Source organism: Augochlora pura, chromosome 9, assembly GCF_028453695.1.
Source record: "Augochlora pura isolate Apur16 chromosome 9, APUR_v2.2.1, whole genome shotgun sequence".
NCBI classification, from domain to species: domain Eukaryota; kingdom Metazoa; phylum Arthropoda; class Insecta; order Hymenoptera; family Halictidae; genus Augochlora; species Augochlora pura.
The window spans coordinates 11,355,959-11,376,675 of NC_135780.1; the positions used below are offsets into that span (position 1 = coordinate 11,355,959).

At 44.0% G+C, this 20,717-nt stretch overlaps 3 protein-coding genes across 10 annotated transcripts in view; 2 read left to right on the top strand and 1 right to left on the bottom strand.

Moving 5' to 3' along the window:
* The first annotated feature begins 155 nt into the window (after positions 1–155).
* Prp6 (pre-mRNA processing factor 6) lies at positions 156–3,743 on the top strand. Its single transcript, XM_078190332.1, has 9 exons — positions 156–310; positions 396–455; positions 528–654; positions 747–1,297; positions 1,377–2,157; positions 2,218–2,433; positions 2,515–2,856; positions 2,928–3,271; positions 3,342–3,743. The coding sequence occupies exons 1-9, from the start codon at positions 216–218 to the stop codon at positions 3,619–3,621; spliced, it is 2,796 nt and encodes a 931-aa protein (XP_078046458.1). The 5' UTR covers positions 156–215; the 3' UTR covers positions 3,622–3,743.
* A 60-nt stretch (positions 3,744–3,803) lies between these two features.
* On the bottom strand, positions 3,804–9,503 carry LOC144474928 (cationic amino acid transporter 2). Of its 3 annotated transcripts, XM_078190335.1 has the most exons (13): positions 9,319–9,503; positions 9,138–9,257; positions 8,706–8,884; positions 6,910–7,156; positions 6,545–6,829; positions 6,213–6,317; positions 5,723–6,101; positions 5,523–5,662; positions 5,307–5,409; positions 5,071–5,219; positions 4,832–4,998; positions 4,662–4,770; positions 3,804–4,591 (listed from the first exon to the last, which is right to left on the bottom strand). In XM_078190335.1, the coding sequence occupies exons 1-13, from the start codon at positions 9,371–9,373 to the stop codon at positions 4,464–4,466; spliced, it is 2,166 nt and encodes a 721-aa protein (XP_078046461.1). In that variant the 5' UTR covers positions 9,374–9,503; the 3' UTR covers positions 3,804–4,463. The 3 variants fall into 3 exon arrangements, with proteins under 3 accessions (XP_078046461.1, XP_078046460.1, XP_078046459.1); XM_078190334.1 differs by lacking the exons at positions 8,706–8,884; positions 9,138–9,257; positions 9,319–9,503 and adding an exon at positions 7,800–7,871; XM_078190333.1 differs by lacking the exons at positions 8,706–8,884; positions 9,138–9,257; positions 9,319–9,503 and adding an exon at positions 7,234–7,471.
* A 2,241-nt stretch (positions 9,504–11,744) lies between these two features.
* Pkc53e (Protein C kinase 53E) overlaps positions 11,745–20,717 on the top strand; it is a 47,181-nt gene continuing 38,208 nt past the window's right edge. For 2 of the 6 annotated variants that reach the window (XM_078191367.1, XM_078191371.1), the window contains exons 1-2: positions 11,745–12,004; positions 12,139–13,214. In XM_078191367.1, the coding sequence (XP_078047493.1) occupies positions 13,015–13,214 (200 nt within the window). In that variant the 5' untranslated portion in view covers positions 11,745–12,004; positions 12,139–13,014. Of the gene's footprint in view, positions 12,005–12,122; positions 13,215–18,344; positions 18,464–20,717 lie in introns of those variants that run through there. The other 4 variants (XM_078191370.1, XM_078191369.1, XM_078191372.1 and 1 more) reach the window with 4 other exon arrangements.

Consider the following 20,717-nt stretch of genomic DNA (forward strand, 5'->3'; position numbering starts at 1 on the left):
CAGATTGATAAAACAGTTGCCTTGTCGATAAATATACCGGGTGACGGTATCATAATTTTATATACATTCGTTAGATGGCTCTCCCATAGTATTTTCTGATTGTAGTTATAATAAAGATGGAATCATATACACATGTAGTTCTTATAAGTTTATCTCGTCTGTGGTAAGGTGTTTGTTGTTCTTACAAGTTATTGACAGCGACAATAACAACAACAATGGCAGTACCATCAGTTTCTTTGTCAACAAGAAATAAAAAGCATTTCTTAGGGGTACCAGCACCCTTGGGATATGTTGCTGGTGTTGGAAGAGGGTAACATACATGACAGTGTTGTTTAGTTAATCTAACCTCTGTTTACACGAATTGTTGATTTCTATCGTAATTTATTATTTTACAGAGCTACAGGATTCACAACCAGATCTGATATTGGTCCAGCTCGGGATGCGAATGATGTATCGTAAGTATTTGTTGTTAAACTTTAAACTTAATCAGTACGTAGTATTCATGCCATATTCGGTTGTGTTTATAGAGACGATCGACATGCTCCACCTACAAAACGAACAAAAAAGAAAGAAGAGGAGGAAGAAGATGAAGAAGATTTAAACGATTCTAATTATGATGAGTTTTCTGGATATGGAGGTTCACTCTTTAGTAAAGTAAGATAGCAGTTGTTCCATTGAAATTTTTAATTCTTCCAGTAAATGTTTCATATTCCGTTTATGAATTAAAATATTGCACGCTCATATAGGATCCGTATGATAAAGATGACGAAGAGGCTGATGCTATATATGAAGCTATTGACAAGCGAATGGATGAAAAGCGCAAAGAGTATAGGGAAAAAAGACTTAGAGAAGAACTAGAGAGATACCGCCAAGAACGTCCTAAAATACAGCAGCAGTTTTCAGATTTAAAGAGGGAATTGGTGAATGTATCCGAGGAAGAATGGAAAAATGTTCCAGAAGTAGGGGATGCCAGAAATAGGAAACAGCGAAATCCGCGAGCTGAGAAATTTACTCCATTGCCAGATTCCGTACTTGCTAGAAATTTAGGAGGTGAAACATCCTCGAGTATCGATCCCTCAAGTGGCCTAGCCTCTATGATGCCTGGTGTGGCAACACCTGGAATGCTAACTCCAACAGGAGATTTAGATTTAAGAAAGATTGGACAGGCCAGAAACACCTTAATGAATGTTAAGCTGAATCAGGTTTCCGATTCCGTCGAGGGACAAACGGTTGTCGATCCGAAGGGATATCTTACCGATTTGCAAAGTATGATTCCGACATACGGCGGCGATATCAAGTAAGTTTAGAAAACGGGAATTACGTCCATAACTTCAACGATGATCTCTTCAAGTTTATTAATGATTCTATTTTTACAGCGACATTAAGAAAGCTAGATTGTTGTTAAAGTCTGTAAGAGAAACAAACCCCAATCATCCTCCAGCATGGATCGCATCTGCCCGTTTAGAAGAGGTTACAGGAAAGGTACAAGCCGCCCGCAATTTAATAATGAAAGGCTGCGAGGTGAATCCAACGTCAGAAGATTTATGGCTGGAAGCGGCCAGACTTCAGCCACCGGATACAGCTAAAGCGGTGATCGCACAATCCGTACGACACATACCTACGTCAGTTAGGATTTGGATAAAAGCGGCTGATTTAGAGACGGAGACGAAAGCGAAAAGGAGAGTGTATCGTAAAGCGCTAGAGCATATTCCGAACTCGGTTAGACTTTGGAAAGCGGCGGTCGAGTTGGAAGAGCCGGAGGATGCTCGCATTTTGCTTAGTCGTGCTGTCGAATGCTGTCCCACCAGTGTAGATTTATGGCTCGCCCTGGCAAGATTGGAAACTTATGATAACGCCAGGAAGGTGCTTAATAAAGCAAGAGAAAATATTCCAACTGATAGACAAATCTGGACTACCGCTGCTAAATTGGAGGAAGCTAATGGAAATAAACATATGGTAGAAAAGATTATAGATCGCGCTATATCTTCTCTGAGCGCCAACGGAGTAGAGATCAACAGGGAACATTGGTTTAAAGAAGCTATGGAAGCTGAAAAAGCCGGCGCAGTGCACACTTGTCAAGTTATTGTTAAAGCGATCATTGGATTTGGAGTAGAAGAGGAAGACAGAAAACACACATGGATGGAAGACGCGGAAACTGTATGTTTAATTATATATTTTATTTAATAAGGATGGTTATTAATTTATATATTATTTCAGTGTGCTCAACAAGGTGCGTTGGAATGTGCTAGGGCCGTATATGCCTATGCATTGTCGACTTTCCCTAGTAAAAAGTCAATTTGGCTGCGTGCAGCTTATTTCGAGAAAACATACGGAACGCGAGAATCTCTGGAATCTTTGCTGCAGAGAGCGGTTGCTCACTGTCCAAAGAGCGAAGTGCTTTGGCTGATGGGTGCGAAATCAAAGTGGTTGGCCGTATGTACATTTTTAATTAAGTTTTAATTACATTAATGTTGTTTTAATATGTATCTGACAGTATATTTTATTCTTTTACAGGGTGATGTACCGGCAGCTAGAGGTATTTTGTCTCTCGCGTTTCAGGCGAATCCGAATTCGGAGGAGATTTGGTTAGCGGCTGTAAAGCTGGAATCTGAAAATTCGGAGTATGAGAGAGCCCGACGATTGTTGGCAAAGGCCAGAGCATCTGCGCCAACTCCTAGAGTAATGATGAAAAGCGCCAAGCTAGAATGGGCTCTGAATAACCTCGACGCAGCCTTGTTGCTTCTGAGAGAAGCACTGGAAGCGTTCGATGATTTCCCTAAGTTGTGGTTAATGAAGGGCCAAATCGAAGAACAACAAGGAAATTTGGATAAAGCATTGGACACGTACAACCAAGCGGTGAGAATTGATAAGTGGGTGGATGCTATACCCGCTTCAGTTCACATTTTACATTTTTATTCTCTTTCCAGATAAAGAAATGCCCAAGTTCTATTCCCCTGTGGCGTTTATTAGCACAGCTAGAGCACAGGAAAAGTCAAGTTACCAAAGCTCGGTCAGTTTTGGAAAAAGCGCGTTTAAAGAATCCAAAGAACGCGGAACTTTGGTTGGAGGCAATTAGAAACGAACTGAAAAACGGCGGCGTGAGGGACATGGCGAACACATTGATGGCGAAAGCTTTACAAGAATGTCCGACCTCGGGCTTACTTTGGGCAGAAGCGATTTTTATGGAGCCGCGGCCACAACGTAAAACCAAAAGCGTAGACGCGTTAAAGAAATGCGAACATGATCCTCACGTGCTTCTCGCGGTTTCCAAGTTAGCGAACAATCAATTTATTATCTATTTGTGTTAAAAATCAATTTTTCTATGATATGTGTTTTTTCAGATTGTTTTGGTGCGAACATAAAATTTCAAAGTGTAGGGATTGGTTCAACAGAACAGTGAAGATCGATCCTGATTTGGGAGATGCGTGGGCATACTTTTACAAATTCGAATTATTAAATGGCACAGAAGAACAACAGGAGGACGTAAAGAAACGATGCATTACTGCGGAACCCCATCATGGAGAAAATTGGTGTAAAGTATCGAAGAATATAGTAAACTGGTGTTTGAGTATAGATCAAATTTTAATATTAGTGGCGAAAGATCTCCCAATACCGATATAACACTCTGTAAACTGAACTTTAATTTAGTTGTATATATTTTTCAAGGATTTACGATAATGATAAATAATCGTAAATATTTAAATTAGTCTGAACGAATTACCATGTGTTATAAATAAAATTTAATACAAACAATGTTGTATTGTACTTATAATATAATATTCTTGATACAAATATATTAATAATTATAAATATGAATATATTTTAATTTCATTTACTAATTATTAATTTCAATATATACTTGTTTTCTTAACCTGTATCTATAATATGTATATGTGCGAATTTGCACACGGATGCGTACTTGCGAACGCATGCGCACACAGGATTAGTGCACCAAAGAACGCAGGAGTTCGTTTCTAAGTATACTCTATACTTTAAATTCGCGCCATGTTCATTAATTTGAAAATGTTAGCCATGCGTGAAGATTGATCACGTGATATATTTACTGTGGCAGAAGAACACAACAGTAATTTCAGTATTAATTCATCCAACATGAAAAGACAGGACGAACCTATAACTTTAAATAGTTTGTACAATAAAATTCTTCGGAAATATTTTATGAAAATATGTAAATTCAATCATGCTTCTTTTTAGGTTCTTGCTAAACTCGTCGGCAAATTGTAAATTGAAACGGCAAATGTTCTTACCGGTTACAGGAATGTCGCCGTTTCGAAACTCACTCACAACGATCTCAAACGTCCTTTGCTTTCTAACAGGATAAAAAGTTATTCTAGTCTGAACTCGTTTCTTGAAAAATATTTTCAATATTGAGTTTCCTACTGCTGACTCTGCTCAGAGTTGTCAAAAGTCTTTTATTAGAAATTCAAAACACGACGCAAGAGGCGTTATGTGAGTCTGGGAACGTCTGCGGTGTTCCATGTGTCTTCACTGACAACGTTTTCAGTCGGCTTTTGACATTTCTGTTTCTTCATTTTACTGTGTCGGACACCGTAGCAGAAATATATGCCGAGTCCTACGAGAGAAAGCACAGTATTAATCACAATTCTTTGATCAGGTTAACTAGTATAGTTCGGTCCACTCACCTATCGTCATCCATATTGAGAATCGCACCCACGTCATCTTGTCCAACATCAGCATCAAGTAAATATTTATGAGAATACTGAGCGCGGGTAGGAACGGTACCAGTGGAACCTGGAAATTAGGCTAGTTAAAAATCATTTTCGTAAATATGTTACGAATTGCACGTACGTACCGAAAACGCAAGTTTCTTTCCGGATGTCGGTTGTTTGTAGATGAAGATGAGGACAGTCAGCAAAGCGATCACTAAAATCGCTAGGGGCGTAATGATCGTGGCTTTTCCATTCGCTATATCTCCACCATACAGCGAAACTATAACTCCGGTGCAGACACACAATATAACTACGAAAAAACGCGCTATGAGGTAACTGTCAATCGGAAGTGAAGACAATGAAGAAATATAGCTATTCTTACTGTAGCAAACGACTAGGCACGTGACGATCTGCGACGTCAGTTTTGTTGAGTGTTTCAATCCATTAACGTTAATTAGTTGCTTGGCGATGAACGCTACAGTCCTCGGATCACGATCTCCTCTCTTTTCATATTCTTCGCTTTCTTCATACCTGAAATACGAATGATGATAATTTGAGTATGTCGCTACCTGTTGATCAGCTCAGGTCAGAGCGGGTCACGCGTGTTGCTATTGTTACCGGAGTATTAACACGCAAGTTGCAACGATTGAGTAGGCGAGTAGCGTTCCGATGCTCATCATGTTGACCAGTTGCGTCAGTTCGAATATTGCGGCCAATACACCTGCAAACATGCTCAAGTTTGTATTCAAGTTCTAGTCAAACTATATTTTATTCGAATCCCGGTTGTTTAGCGCGAGGAGTCAATAAATTCATATCCATCTATTTCAGACAAACCTGTGAGAAGTCCCGCAGAGAGGGTGCCCATAAGTGGCGTCTGAAACCGCGAGCTTACCTTGCCCATCCACCCGAATATCAAACCGTCTGAAGCCATGGCGTAGATAACTCGAGGTAGCGGGAACATGGCACCTATCAAACTGCACAAAAATGTGAAGTTACACGCTTCGTTTAATGAACTGATCAGAGGGCAAGTTTACCTGGCACATAGGCCACAGATGGCACCGATCGAAACGATCCATTTCGCCCAGCTCCAGCCGATTTGATCGAAGAGATATGGGAACGGCGCGTCCGGGTTCTGTTTGTAGTACGGTAAAACTGTGGTGAGGACCGTGGCGACCCCAAAGTACGCCAAGAACACGACGGTCAATGAAACCACGATCGCTATCGGAATGGACTTTTGTGGCTCCTTCGCCTCTTCGCCAGTAGTGGCCACGCAATCGAAACCGATGAATCCGTAGAAGCATGTTGCAGCTCCTGTTATTATGCCGGCGATGCCATAAGGCGCGAATCCTCCGGTACCGTAATCGCAGCTGTCTTCCGTGCATGGAGGCTTCGTTTTCCAATTGCCTATGTCAGCTTCGACCATAGCGAATTACAAAGTTGCTTAATTATACTCAGTCGGAGCAAAAAATAATCTTTATTCTGATTTAGATACCTGACTGGACGAACAGTGTATAGCTGAATTACCTTTAAATGACCCAGCGATGATCACGAACAAAACCACCAGCAGGTTCACGAAGGTGAAGAAGTTATTTGCCACAGATGACTCCTTCGCCCCGAAAGCTAGCGCAGCTGAGGAAACCGATTTCCGGTCAAGAATAAGGGATGAAGAGGACGCTAGTCTGGATCCATAAAAATGGATCGTTCATTAAGGAAATGGTCATTTATTATAAAAAGCGCAGGTGTATTTTTCCTCTAAACGGATTCTGGTATTAGTATACGGACCTATGTGGCAATAGTTTCGTAACGAGAAGTCTCATAGGTAAACGCCGATTGTTTACTCGAACGTGAGCGCTTACCAGAAAAGATTAGTGTCACCCCGAATGCGAAGAAGTCTGGATAAGAGGACAGGTGACTGACGTCGATGGGCGCTGCTGATTCGAACGCGTTCCTCATCGTGTTGTTGAACAACGCGTCCACGTAGGTGCTCAAGCCGCGCACCACGCTTGCAGAACCGATCACATATTCGAGGATCAGTGTCCAACCGATCAGGAAAGCCGTAAACTCTCCTACGGTCACGTAGCTATACACGTACGCCGATCCAGCTCGCGGAACTCGAGCCCCGAATTCAGCGTAACACAATCCTAATTCATGAAAAGGGACATCTTTTAATAGTTCTGAGCAGATGTATATATAGATGATCTAGACATTTTTTGAATTATACCTGCGAACATGGAAGCGATCGCTGCGATGGCGAAAGAGATTACCACGGCAGGTCCAGCGGTTGTCTTCGAAACCGATCCAGCAAGAACATAAACGCCCACGCCGAGAGTTGAACCGATTCCTAGAGCCGTCAAGTCCAATGTGGTCAGACACTTCGCTAGTTTGGTGTCCTGTTGAGGCGTTGCGTCCTTCTTCCGTCCGAAGGCTTTCAGAAGGTCTACAATTTTCCACGACCTCATGTTGTACGACTGAAAGAAACAAACGCTAGAGTACAATCTTCTTAACCCACGATGAATATGAATCCTCTAAGAACTCCGAAGCTTACTTTGTACAGGGTGCAACTCATCGGTGTATTCATTTCGACGAAGAAATCGTTTAGCGAACGCGTACTAACAGACCTGAATTGTTAACGCGACGATCGCACGGCCCCGACTAAAGAGACGCTGATTAAAATTTCTTTGAATCAAGCGGGAAGATATTGGCCGTCGTGTATGATTGAGCCGTTCAATTGGTTAGTGGCTAAAATCGGAACCGTTTGATCGATTAGATTAGAATCGGACGAGCTTAACTGATGCGATGAAATCGGTCTGAAGGTTCGTTGATTCTCTCCGACAAGTATATCAATCACGAGCGATTCAACGTTTAACGGGTATCGATCAAAAAAACAGATTTCTGATAATCTCATAAAATGTTTCGGGTTTGGCTACGATCATTCAAGAAAAGGTTTTTGATCGGTTAGAGTGAGTTATTTTATCCACTCTCGTGACTCGTTTACGGTAAATGCACAACAGCGCTGTATCACGTGACCTGTTACTTATCGTTAGACGGATATCTCGATGCAATCCAGTATCGCGTATGGTATTGAATTCATCTGAATTATTTTTTACATACCTGCTGTGAATATTACTCTACCGCAGTAGATTCTTCTAGTTTCTTGGCCGACCTCGGACTGATCTGGGAAAGCTATTTTGCTAAAGACCAAGCTTATTCTTATCTGATATCGATTATTCTTTGAACAGTAACAATGATGTGTACGTGGCCCGCTGTAAACGATACATTATCCAATTTCATATCAAGAGCGTGAAGGAGGATAGTAAACAATAAGCGGAAATTATGTCGTTGACATAAAATATGAATATTTATTTTGTATAAAATAATGCGCTCGCGTTAGCTGCACTCGTAGCCGCAGCGATAAATATAAAATATTTATAATACTATATACTATGTGTCAGTATAGTACAAAAAAATGGACGGATATTGTGAATAGCCTGATTAAAGCAGAATCAAGCCTTCCGCTTTTTGTTTATTAATGTTTTAACCCTGTAACGGCACACTAGACTTACTCAGACCCACAGGCTTTACCTGCGTCGCGAAATCTTTGAAATTACGAAGCATTGAAGAGTATTTTAGGAAATTTTTATAAGGTATTTAGAGAGATTCTACTACAACATTTCAGAAGAAACTGTGTGCTCTTTCAGGGTTAAGCATTTTTAATAATCCTAACGACGTTTTGCAATACGTATGGCAGTTCTGTGAACATATACGGAATATCTTGTCGTCGTGTTGCACACACACAATTGCTTAACTATGTCTTCAGAGTCTTCGTTGATTGCTTTTTCACTGGGTAAATATCCATGTGTTAATCTGTTCTATTCCATGAGTTCAACAAGAACATCATGACTACAACACCTATCGTCCAGGATGGGTGCAACTTCTCAACACCAGACTGAAATAATAAAAGAGAATGTAGTGTGACTTGTGTATTAAAAAAAAGCATTATAATGTAGTGTTACCCACAACGACATAATAATTGCATTTGTCTCCTTGACAGCAATCTGAACATTTCCAATCCTGATACCAAATGTACGTGCAATCATCCATATTGCTCTGTTTTATTCTCTCGCACTCCTTTTTGGTGGAACATCTCTTGGACACATAAAATTGTTTCTTGGCTCCCTGAGACCAATACGGTGTGCCTAAAAACAATATAATGAGATTGATAATACAGATCCCATACATATATATAAAAAATGAGTAGCTACAATTTGTGGAAGTAATTTATTGACAGCATCGGGGAAAGAAAGAACTGTTTTCGTCGCTCCTGTATCTTGTAATCGATATAAGACATTTTTACTCCATATAAAAATTCATACACTATTTGTGGTACGATGTAAACATAACCTCACTGTCAATGTTCATAGAACACTCCGACAAGCAATTCAAACTTACTTCCCCATTTGATTTCGGTTAAACAAGCGTCCTGGCCTTGCTCGCAAGTTTTTGTACTTTTCAAACATTTTTCTCTGTTACCCTCTTGATCGGTACACACATAACACTCCAGGGCGTGGCCTAAAAACATTAATGAATTAATTTCAAACACTTCCAGAAAGTATGTACACGTTGATTATACCTATAGACAAGCAGCACGCGACAATCAGCAGAAAACAATATTTGTTTAGTGTCATTTCGAATAAGTGTTTAATAAAAAAAAAAAAGGAAAGATGTCACATACACGCGTGCTACAAACATAAACCAACAGGACACTTGCTTGAATCGAAACAATCGTGTTAGAGTCGCGTCGTTGGTAGAACTGAGATCATCATTTGCAGCGTCTGTAAGATTTGAACATGCATATACTGACGCGTGTCTCGCACGAACATAGCTAAATTAAAGTAGGTTAAATAATTGGTGGTAATGACACATGAGTAGTAAATACGATTTAATAAACAGTGCGTCGATCCAAATCGATTGTTTCCTTTCGATATAATCGAAATTTGATAATTGAATTGTGATCGAGTAAATGCACGAGCGAGAGGTTCGTGCATGCACCTGGTCCCGGTCATTAAAAATAGCTTGGAGGTATTATTGACCCGAGTACGTTAAAACTTGGATTGCGGATTCTATAGTAGATCAGCCTAAATCGTATCTGGTGTTATGTGTATATATACATATTATAATTTGGGTATTTTATATTTTGGTAGAAACTCTTACTTTGATCGATTAACTCGCGATCCTCTTCCGAAGGAAATGTAAGCATCATCGGGACTGAAACTGTATAGCGTTTAATGCAACGGTGAATGATTGTAATTGAAAATTTGTTTGTCAACTACAATCGATGAGTAAGTTTTCTGATTTATCTGTTAATTTGTTAGTCAGCATTGGAAAACGAATGCGATCATATCGAGGAGCATCGAGCTCGCTTTTCTAGCCTCTGAAGTTATTAAAATATTTAATATAGTTCCATGCATTAGTTGTCTCAAGAAAATTTTAAATATTTTGAGTGGAACGTTGTGAGATTAATTTTGATTTTAATTTTATTTTATTTTGGTATTTTCCTCGAAGATGATCAGGTACCAATCGATATCGAATGGGATGTCGACGAGATCAACGATCGATTCACGAGTGTACCACCATTATCGTCCAAGTTCAAGATGGCAGTAGTTTTGCGGAACGTTATAGGACTGTTGTTGGAGTTTGAATTCAAATAAGTTTGAACAAATTTTAAATAAGTTTGCTACCGAGGAACACGAACAATTATGTGAGAAAGCAGCTTATGTTGTAATTGTTTTTTAAATCGTACATAACCTGTTTTCTTGCATTTAATAAATACAGATGCCGTGAAAGTTCATAGATAACCCTACAAATCCAACTGTAAAGAAAGCTCTGACAGGTTTTCCGTTTATTTATTTGTCAGCTGAGTTTTGAATGGAATTTTATTTGAATACTTCTACTTGCGTAACTCGAATCGCATTCATCTTTCGCTTAAACTTTGCCTCACTAATGGACGTCACTTGTTTCATACGATTTCAAAACCTCTTTACCGGAAGTACTGTCATTAACGATCAGCATTGTAACGAGCCATAACTAATTTCAGGAGATTACAATGAAGAAATCGTCCACACACGTTCGTGCAGCAATGTTTCAGTAAGTTCAGAGTCAATGAGACGGAACAGCAAGTTCGGAACTAAAAATATACATGTATAACCCTTAAGTGTACTATTAAGGTCGCCGTAGTCCTATTTAAATAATTTAACACGTATCGACGTAACTATTTGAAGATTTAGATGAACTTTTATTATCCCACTTGCGTTTCTGATATAGTGGAGCAACATTGATTTCCATTTACCAATTCGGTAGAAATGAATATCGCATTAAAACGTTGGAGATTTTAGTGTCATCTAAACTCTAATTTTTTGAACTTCAACTCAAATCATTAACTAGTTGCATCTTAAAAAAATATATAAAAAATATTGGCGTGCAGAAGTTATTAAAAGCTTTCACCGTGGCATAGTTAATTGTTTGAGTTGTCACGCTTAAAAGGGTTAATTAGCCAAAAGAGCGAGCCATGAAATTTGATGTATCGTTGCTGGACAAGACCATATCGTCGAACTAAAAATCATGCTCGTTAACAGGTCAACGTTGGAAGGCGAATCGTGGGAAAGAAACGGGTGTCATAGAGGAGGCACGGGATCATTTCAAAGCGTGTGTAAATGAAGAAAGAAAAAAAAAGGAAGGTAGGAAGGATGCGAGAGACAAAAGAGAGAGAGTAAAAGAGAGCAGAGTAGACTGATGCAGGCGCTCTTCTCTCCCCTTCTAATTTGAACTCTCCCTCGGGGTTTCGGTGAGGTCGCGTGTGCTCGCTCGCTTGCTCGTTCGTCCGCTCGCCGGCTCGCCCGCTCGACTTGCTCTCGCTCGGCTTGCTCGCGGCACTCGCGGCCGTCGGTTGTCGATATTCTAGTGCGCGGCGCAGGCTGAGCAGTGGCAGTGTCGAGCCACTGCGCCGAGAATCTAAAATTATCGGTCGCTTCGAGAGGGAGAGAGAGAGAGAGGGAGTGCTGGATAGGTACTACGTGCACACACCTACACGGGAGGAGAGTGAAAAGCAGAGGAGGTGGGGTCGGTAGAGCTGACGAGAGCTTGATTCAGGAGGGAGGAAAAAATTACGAGACGAGGAGTACGGAGCCAAAGAGAGAAATAGAGTGGGAGAAGAGGAGAGAAAGAGAGAGAGAGAGGAAGAATGAGGAGTGGACGTGGCAATGGATGAAAGAATACGTAACCGAGGAAGAAAAGAGGGGCTACTTCTTGCGCGCAGAGAGGTATCGACGATTCAACGTCGCGATAAAATGTAGGAACGCATCTGCCACAGCATGTTGCACCTCCCGGAACCCTCGGTTTCGTTTCTCGGCAATTTCCTTTAGCGAGCAATCGATTAATGGATGCTCCCTTGTAGGTCGCAGGTGGAACCGGACATGGTTCACCGGAAGGGAGGTATGAAGAAGCAGCAACGGAAGAAGAACAGGAAGAATATGGATATGAAGATAGGGTAGTCGAAACGAGGTGATACGAAGGAACGCAGGGGAGGTGGAAAAGGAAAGAAGACCGGCTGCTTGCAGAAGAGTAGGGGCGTAGGGGAGGGGAGAAGGAGGGTATAGCTATGGAAGCCGCGGCCGCGGGTTAGAATGCGCGCGCGCTTGGTCCCGCGAAATGAGCGACGAGGAGGGAGAAAGGTGAAACCGGTGAAACGGAGCAAGAGGGTCGAAGCGGTGGCTGGCAGCGGGTGGTCGCGGGTTGCGGCGGGGGTGGAGAGGCCGAGGCCAGAGAATCGTCGACGGTGGTCGGTCGACGAGGCGCGGAACGGGCAGCTACGAGAGGAACATAATACCTTAGAACTCGCGTCGACCTGAGTTTCGTCCGGACGGTTGTCGGCGTATCGTCGCGAGGAACCACCACCTTCTGCGGGGTTCTCTTTTCGCTTGTCTCCTTATTTACGGCGAGCTCTCGTATCCGTATTCGCTGGTATACGCACCGGTGTTCGACTCCAGAGCCGCTAGCAGCCGCTCGGAGCCGCTCGGAGCCGCTCGGAGCCGCGGCCAGCCAGGGTCGGCGGTGCGTGCGTGCTTTTGCGCGCGCGCTCGTGCATCCTTCGAGCGACAGTGACAGTCAGGGAACAGCCGCGGAAGTGTCCTAACCCGCTGCTGCCAGTCAAAGCCTTACTCGCGTTCTCTGTAACCCGCCGTAAGCCGTCGTAAACTGTAAACGCGTGCAGCCGCCTCCGTCTCGTCTTCGTCTTTCAATTCGGAGAGGAACGAGCCAGAGGCCGGCCACCATGGCCGACGACCAGGAGGCGAACAACACGTGCGAGGACTCGCTCGGCCCCGGGGACGCCAACACCGCGTTCGCCAAGAAGATCCGGGGCCGGAAGGGTGCGCTCAAGAAGAAGAATGTGTACGTCGTTAAGAACCACAATTTCATGCCCCGGTTCTTCAAGCAGCCAACCTTCTGCAGCCACTGCAAGGACTTCATATGGTGAGTGGACACATGCTATCTCTACTCTCGAGCTATCGAATCCCGTTGCCATATTCTAGCCCCCACCCCCTGCTCTGTCAACGCTTTCGATCGAGAACACCCCCGTTTCGCCACACGGGGCGAACCCATTAGAGACCTACCTGTGCGAGAGGCCAGATGAGCTACTAAGGGAGCTGCGTGCCACACTGTAATGCGAGTGTCTTGTAAACTTGGCAATTGTATCGCAGACCACTATAAAATCACCGTAACTCGTAGCCCCGGTTCACCCGTGGCCGATCGTTATTACCAGCCTGTGGATTTTTGTATGCAATCAAACTCCGCGTTAATTACAAAATACACGAGCTCCAACGATGCAAAGTAAATGCAATACCGTTCGATCATACCTTAAACGTTTCCACGGTTTCGTAATCGATGGCAGCCCAGTTTATACCATTATTAAAATTCCATAATTCAAGATATTATTTGCATTATCGAGTTTTCCATAGAATTCGTTACGCTGGCTCGTGTTTGCACAAGCGTTTCTCCACCGAGGTCTTGAAAATTATGAGTACCCTCGAATCGATCCGATCTAAAAATCTGATAAGTATTGGTGGCGCGATGCTCCGTGGTGTGAATCGAGAGGGTGCCTGGGTTAGGAAAACAGTTCTTCAATCACGTAGGGGACAAATATTGGACGAACGATCGTTCTAGAAGAGAAAACGAAAGATTCTTTATCCTACAATTATCGGGACAGCAAAGACACCGTTTTTCTACAGGTGTACGATATCGGAACTTCGATTATCCGAACCCCGAGACATCCAGATTTCTTCTATCATCGAAACGCGTTTCGCAGGGGAAACAATAAACCGCTGTAAAACGATTCGCGTACGGCTCGACATGTCTCGCGCGCAAGGCAATTATGATTTATTTTAGCGCCGCGGCTACGTAATTGTGCTCGTATCGTCTGAGCATCGGTCGCCACTTAATTAGTTCGGCTAATGTAGGATCTGATACACCGTGCGATTAAAATCTTGTTTCGCCTCGACGAACGCGATTCATTGTTTTCGAAGCTGGCCCTGTGTTCGTCGGGCGGTTGAACCACAGATTAATTCAGGGAAACAGGACGGGCATCGTGTTCCCGTTGAATCCGCCAACAGAACGTTAAGGTGACCGAACGACGCTCTAAGCTGTGCGGGCTTAATGCAGCGAGCAGAGGTCGGAAAAGTTGGGTGGGGATTTTGATTAGGAATTTTGGCATGCGACCGGCCAGCCGCCGCGGCCCATCTCTCTCTCTTCGGTGTTGTTTTACTCGAGCGATTATGTTCCTGGAGCTGGCGATCGCCTCCGATTTTCTCGCGACGTGTCGCGTCTCTCTCTCTCTTTTCCTCTATGTCTCGCGACGTCTTCCTTTATCGGTCTTTCCGTCTCCGTCCGAGAGAGAGACAGAGAGAGAGAGAGAGAGAGAGAGACACGTAAATCCAGTGGACAGCTGCCGGCGAAGCGGCTCGAGCAACGGTTAAACGGTCCGTCCTTGGGAATACTCGCGCCTCGTCCGAATTAGAAGCGAGAGATCGATCCGAGAGCGCGGGGTTTACGAGTAAGAGATTTATCCTAGAGTGCTCGATCGTTCACCGAATTCCAAATCGGTAGATCCCCATCCTCCCCGCCCCGGTATCGAGGGACCTTGGCTAGGAGTAACCCGGAGTAACAGACGACGTGGTGTCCGGACTCGTATAAACCCGAGCGCGTTAAGTTCACCGTCCCCCCCAGGCTGGCGTACGCGCGAACATCTTATCTGCATCGTTAACATTCCCACTTTCCAAACGGCCATTCCTCTGCCGCTCGTCGGTATTCGGTATTCCGTGACGGTTACGCTTTACCTTCGAAAATACATCAACTCTTTACGGAGCGACTCTTTTTCTTTTTTTCTTGCTCAACCGTATTTTATATTCGCATTCTATTCGCAGGGTCTGTATAAAATAAACCGGGGCAAGATAAACAACGTATTCTGATCTTTCGTTGCGCCGTCTAATCGACTTCTGGAACAAAGGTGCACAGAGTCTCCCGACGTCGTTCTCAAAGGATTAACTTTTGTCGCAGAGCTGCGCCGAACCGAGCTTCCCCTCGTACAAGTTTCTCGAACCGGGAAAGAACTGCGTTTACTCTGGAATATTTTTTCCGAAGTTAATACCATTGCATCTCGTTTCGACGAACATTCAATTTATACTCTCCGCTAGAACCTGGCACAAAAGAAAATGAATTGTTCGGCGCTGTTGCTAAATGTCGTATAATTAATTCGATGAAGAAACACTTTATATATATATTCTAATTTGTATATAGTATATTTGTACATATATATATACATTCTACTATGTGGTAATATCACGAAGAAACTTTTAGACAGGCGACCAGAATGTAGAAGAGTAAATTGTACGTGTCGGATGGAACCGGCTATCTTGATCTCAAAGGAATAGATTTATAAATATACATCCGAGTTGCGAAAATGTACGCTTGTAATAGTATATACCGGTGGATGTTATCACGCGAGCCCAGGAAAATTTGTCGGCGCTGTACGGGTTCCCCGTCTAAAATTACGTTCGCACGTGGAAGCATTTCGACAAACCTTTCACGGAATTCTTAGAAAGTTTCGAGGCGCGTTATTTCGCTGGTCCGGCCGAGAACGGACGGTTCGCTCGCGTACACAACGCGACATTTCCTTCGGAAGGGGATGTCCCGTGGACCGTAGGCGACGCGCGACCCCCAGCAACAGATGGATAGTTCGTCGAAATTGTTTGGTTTATCGGGCGGCGGTGTGGGCAGTAGTCCCGCGATACACCGTGGAAACGGGAGAGCAGGGGACGAAATCGAAAAAAATATCGACCCCCCCCTCCAGAACGGTCCGACGTGTCTGGATCGCGCGCGAGGAAGGGTGGAAGGTCGAAGGGTGGCAGGAAGGGCGCGCGGAGGAGGATTGGTTCGGAAAAGGTCGCGGGATTGAAAATTCCGGTCTAAATTGATGCGGGCGCATCGCTGGATCCGAGTAATCGGAGCGTTGGCTGTCGATATCGGGTCCTGCACAACCTATTTACCGTTTATAGTTGAAACATTTACGGTTTCTGGTTGAAACGTAAAGGCCTGGCGAGCATCAAGGCACAATAGCTCGCGACCCAGTAACCAAACCCAACTAACTTGTTTCGCCGGCATCGATTTTACCGTCGAGAACGGACGCGGACGCAACAGACGTTTCCGATGCCCGATGCCCGATGCCGGTCGGCCCCCGACGCTCTTGGGAAAACCGTGTTTTCTCTCTCTCTCTCTCTCTTTCTCTTTTTCTCCCTTGTCCACGGACCTTTCTCCTCCGCTCGAAAAACCTACGACGCGCCTGCGACGATTCTACGAAACGCGCCCTGCGGTCGTCCGAGATCTCCGATGGGACCCATGGACCATCCGTGTTATTTTTCAATCCCGTTACCAGCAGCTCTCAACCGTTTTACGTGTTCTATTCGAAATTTGCTTCAAGCGTTCCACTTAAAATTTACTTTACAGGACAATTGCTTGATTGTCACCTGTCTTCAAATGTTTTTTCAATTTCTTTCCCACGACATCGTTGGCAAGATGATTTCCGTAATTTTCTGATAATTTTCCACGAATTTATTGAACGCACGAAAGTGAAAAACTTTATACAGTTCGCGACTTTTACTCCGCGCAAGTATTTAAAGGATATCAAAATATACAATTTTAAGGCTTTTAAAACATTTTTTGTTGGTTAGATGAGTAACTGTGTAAATCACGATTGATAAGGTGCTTGATAATGAGTACGCAACATCGATTCGGTTGGACATGAAAAAATGTCGAGTGGGAGACGGCAAAGGAGCTCCTGAGATGAAAACTGACGTCGAGTCTCGGTATAGGAGTGCAAAGGGTTGGGGAAGGGTGTCCTAGGTCGACAGGTGCAATCCTCTCTGTTTACGGAATTCATGGTGAAAGAATTATATTCTCATTATACGAATGCCGCTAAAATTATATATCACTTATTCTTACGTTCTAATCACATCGTGGTAGATCAAACTTTCGTACGAACAACAAAACTTGAACAACCAGACCGAACATCGATAGGCTCTATAATTTCACGCGCCACAAAACAGTGCCAGTTTCTTTCTATTCGCGGCGTAGTATGGATTATTTTATATCGCGATGTTGCTAATGAACCAGCTGCGGCCACAATGCATTGCTATGCATTGCTACGAATATTAACACTTTAACGACCGGTCGTAAAAATTTAGCTCAACGTTAAACTTTCCATTTTGATTTTAATTATTTTATTAATCGCGAGAGATATTTAATATTTAGAAAATTATATAGTAATATCGAAGCTTACGTAGTACAATCTAACACGTTTATTTCAATAATTTATATTAAATTATTGGTTACCATGACGATCGATTTATAGGCTAGCAATCGGTGGAAAAAACATAAAATTATTCTATTACGTTGCAAAATAATTTTTGTAACAATAAGGTTTACATTTAAATTAGGCGTTCAAATTAGGCAACAGTTTTACTAGTTGATAACTGTTGGTAGGAGCCACAAGGATAAATTTTGTATGCATAAAAATTGATTTTGTTAAATAGAATGGAAATACCGCGAACCAGAAAAATGATTTCGAATTTACAGTTGAAGCGTCTCCGAGCGCGAAGGTTTAAGAAAAATGGTAATTTAGTTATGAGAAACTTGATTCGCGCAAAATCCAGCCGCGCCTAAAAGGTTAAGCGTTAATCGTATTCATAAGATCGCGGTTCGGGCGTGCAACCGCAACGATATCTCGGACGCGTACGATTCCTCGCGGTAAAAATCGTCTGGTTTACAGAGAGCAGCGGCCGTTGTTTCGCCCGTCCGCTCGTCGTTTCGTTCTCCCACTCGGATTCCCGTTTAACGAGGTCCAGCCGCGCGTAATCGAGTTAAATTGCGACGGAACCAGCCGGTTCAGCGGAGACGCTATCCGATTCGAACCGATTCGAATCGATTCGATCCGGTCCGAGGCGACTCGAACCGCAAAGTCCCCACGCGACCCCGCGGGACTTCGTTTTCTTCGACTTTGCGGGAATCGTCGCGGGCCCAGTGAAAAACCGGGCGTATGCCGCGTACACCGTCTTGGCTTTCGCGCGCGACGATAAAGAGGAACCGGAAAATATGGTGAAGCTACGGGTGCTCGTGGATCGCGTCTACACGAAACTGCAGGAGAGTCTCGCGAGGGCTGTCGACGGACGAAGGTGTGTGTCTGTGTGTCGCGTGCGATAAGGGAATTATGATACGGACGCGGGACGTTTTTTTCCCACCTTTCGCGGGAGAGATTTTGCTAACGCGAGGCTCGCTCGATGAAAACCGAGGACGCGTTAATTAATACGGAACCGACCTCGCAGCGACAACGGGTTTCTTTTCTCTCTCTCTTTCTCGTTTTTTTCATCGAGAATTCCTGCGGCTCGATTCCGCGGACTACCGGCGGAACAGGAAACGTTCCTCGGGACAGGAAGGTCCTTCGATCCCCGTCTCTCTACCGACGAACAACGCCGCTCGACAGACGATAACGGTCGACCAGAGATTTTTGTACGCGCCGGTGGTATTTTTAAATGCTGGAGGGGGCGAAGGGAGACGCGTCGATTCCGACTCGAACCTACGGAACCTTCGATGTTGGTTATGTCAGGTTATGAGTTATGTTGGTATTTCATAATTATTTCAGGTTATGTTGGTCGTTGACTTCCGTCATAGTTATTCAATTTATTCGATTATTATTCAATTTGTTTGGTTATGATTCAATTTATTTGGTTATGATTCAATTTATTCTCAATAATAAATAATAAAATTAATAGTAAATGAAAAATGCGACTTTATCAACAATTCGAGAAGCTTTCCACTCCAAAAACGATGACCGCAAGAACAAGCCAAATAATAACGTCGCAATTTCCTAGCGCAGAACCGGTGGCAACGTTCCTCGTTTCGATTATTCGCGGAGCTGTCGGACGCAAAAGGCGCGAGCGTTCTGGAAAAAGATCTCGACCTTGTTCGAGAACTTCTCAAAACCCCTGAACGTTCCCGCGAACTCGTATCCCGAAGGATGAGTCAGGATACCTCGAAGAATAGCGGTTATTTCGACGGAGTTTCTTATCGAGTTTCTGCGAGTCGCGGTTTAACTCTTCGCGGCGCGGGATTTCAGGAAATTAACCCTTTGCACTCGAGCGGAGACTCTGTGGCACCGCTAAAATTATTCTGTCCCGCCCCGAAACCATTTTTATACTGACTATTGAAAATAACACTTATATATTTAAATAAATACAGGATAATTTTATTTTCCGTATTACAAAAGAACATATGTAGAAGAAAGCAAGAACGTCACATCGCTTGCATTGGTCAGAACAACAACAGACTATCGATGACATCGTAACGGGGCCGATGGCATCGAGAGAAACAAAACCCTAACGAAGAGGGCACCACCGATTCTACAAATCGGTGGGCAGTCCCCTCATTTGTCATGATCGCGGCGCAGACTATGAGAAGCCTCCTTTATTTTCCAACACTGACAAAGCTTGGATTAAAAAAGAATTCTTGGCAGTAAAACCGTTGTACACGTACCGCGTCCACCGTCGCTCGCGGAAAGTATAGTTTTAATCCGCGTCGCATTCGAACGGATTTGCATGGAATCGATGGCAATTTTCTGCGTTAGATATGCAAACGAATGCGGGATACGTCAGGGTTCGGCTCATTGGAGGGAGGGAGGAGGGGAGGGGGGAAACGCAGGCAAAGTTTTCGCCGATGTGCGCAACGACTAATATTTACTTCGCTGGCTTCCTGCCGGCTCACGTGTCTGGATCGCGACGGCGCTCCTAACCCATTTAGGAGCACCGTTAAATCGTTATCGAATTGTGTGGTTTCGCGCTAACAAGTTCGCTTTATCTGGAAGGATGTCGACCGGGCTCACGCGGCCGCTTCGATCCGGCCACGCGCCCGGCCTTTTATTCGGTTTACGCTCGCTCCGGGGTCCGACGGCGACCGTTCGTTAGAGAAGAACAGACACAAAGAGAGAGAGAGAGAGTGAGAGAGAGAGAGAGAGAGAGAGAGAGAGGCACGCGAAGGAAGCCGCAGCCGACGGCTCATAATTGCCGGCTCATTATACCCCCGGGTCACGTTGGATTACATAAAATTCGAGCGGCCATTTGCATCCTGTTTGCGGAAGAAGCCCGGGCTTGTCGCGCCTCGTTTTACATAAATCAATTTGATCGTTCGTCACCGACCTTTTCTTCTATCTCGCGTGCTCTTCCGCAAGAATGGACAGCGGTCCTCGCGTGAACAACGATGGAAATTCGCTTCGGCGAATCGTTGCGAGAAGCGGTCTCTCTCTCTCTCTCTCTCTCTCTCTCTCTCTCTCTCTTCGTAAATCACGGCCGAGAGGCGGCGGCAGAGTCCGTCGGACCAGAAGCGTTCAGACCGCGATAAATTCCGCGAACGCGCGGGCAGAGATGCCGGACGAAA

What these genes read in the sequence shown, in the direction of transcription:
- LOC144474928 (XM_078190335.1), bottom strand. Translation starts at nt 9,373, where the DNA reads ATGACACTAAACAAATATTGTTTTCTGCTGATTGTCGCGTGCTGCTTG. An exon ending in AACCGAAATCAAATGGGGAA is followed by an intron (nt 8,885 to 9,137) that starts GTAAGTTTGAAT and finishes TATTGTTTTTAG; the next exon opens with GCACACCGTATTGGTCTCAG. An exon ending in ATCTGTGGCCTATGTGCCAG is followed by an intron (nt 5,663 to 5,722) that starts GTAAACTTGCCC and finishes ATTTTTGTGCAG; the next exon opens with TTTGATAGGTGCCATGTTCC.
- Prp6 (XM_078190332.1), top strand. Translation starts at nt 216, where the DNA reads ATGGCAGTACCATCAGTTTCTTTGTCAACAAGAAATAAAAAGCATTTC. An exon ending in GTTGCTGGTGTTGGAAGAGG is followed by an intron (nt 311 to 395) that starts GTAACATACATG and finishes ATTATTTTACAG; the next exon opens with AGCTACAGGATTCACAACCA. An exon ending in GAGGTTCACTCTTTAGTAAA is followed by an intron (nt 655 to 746) that starts GTAAGATAGCAG and finishes ACGCTCATATAG; the next exon opens with GATCCGTATGATAAAGATGA.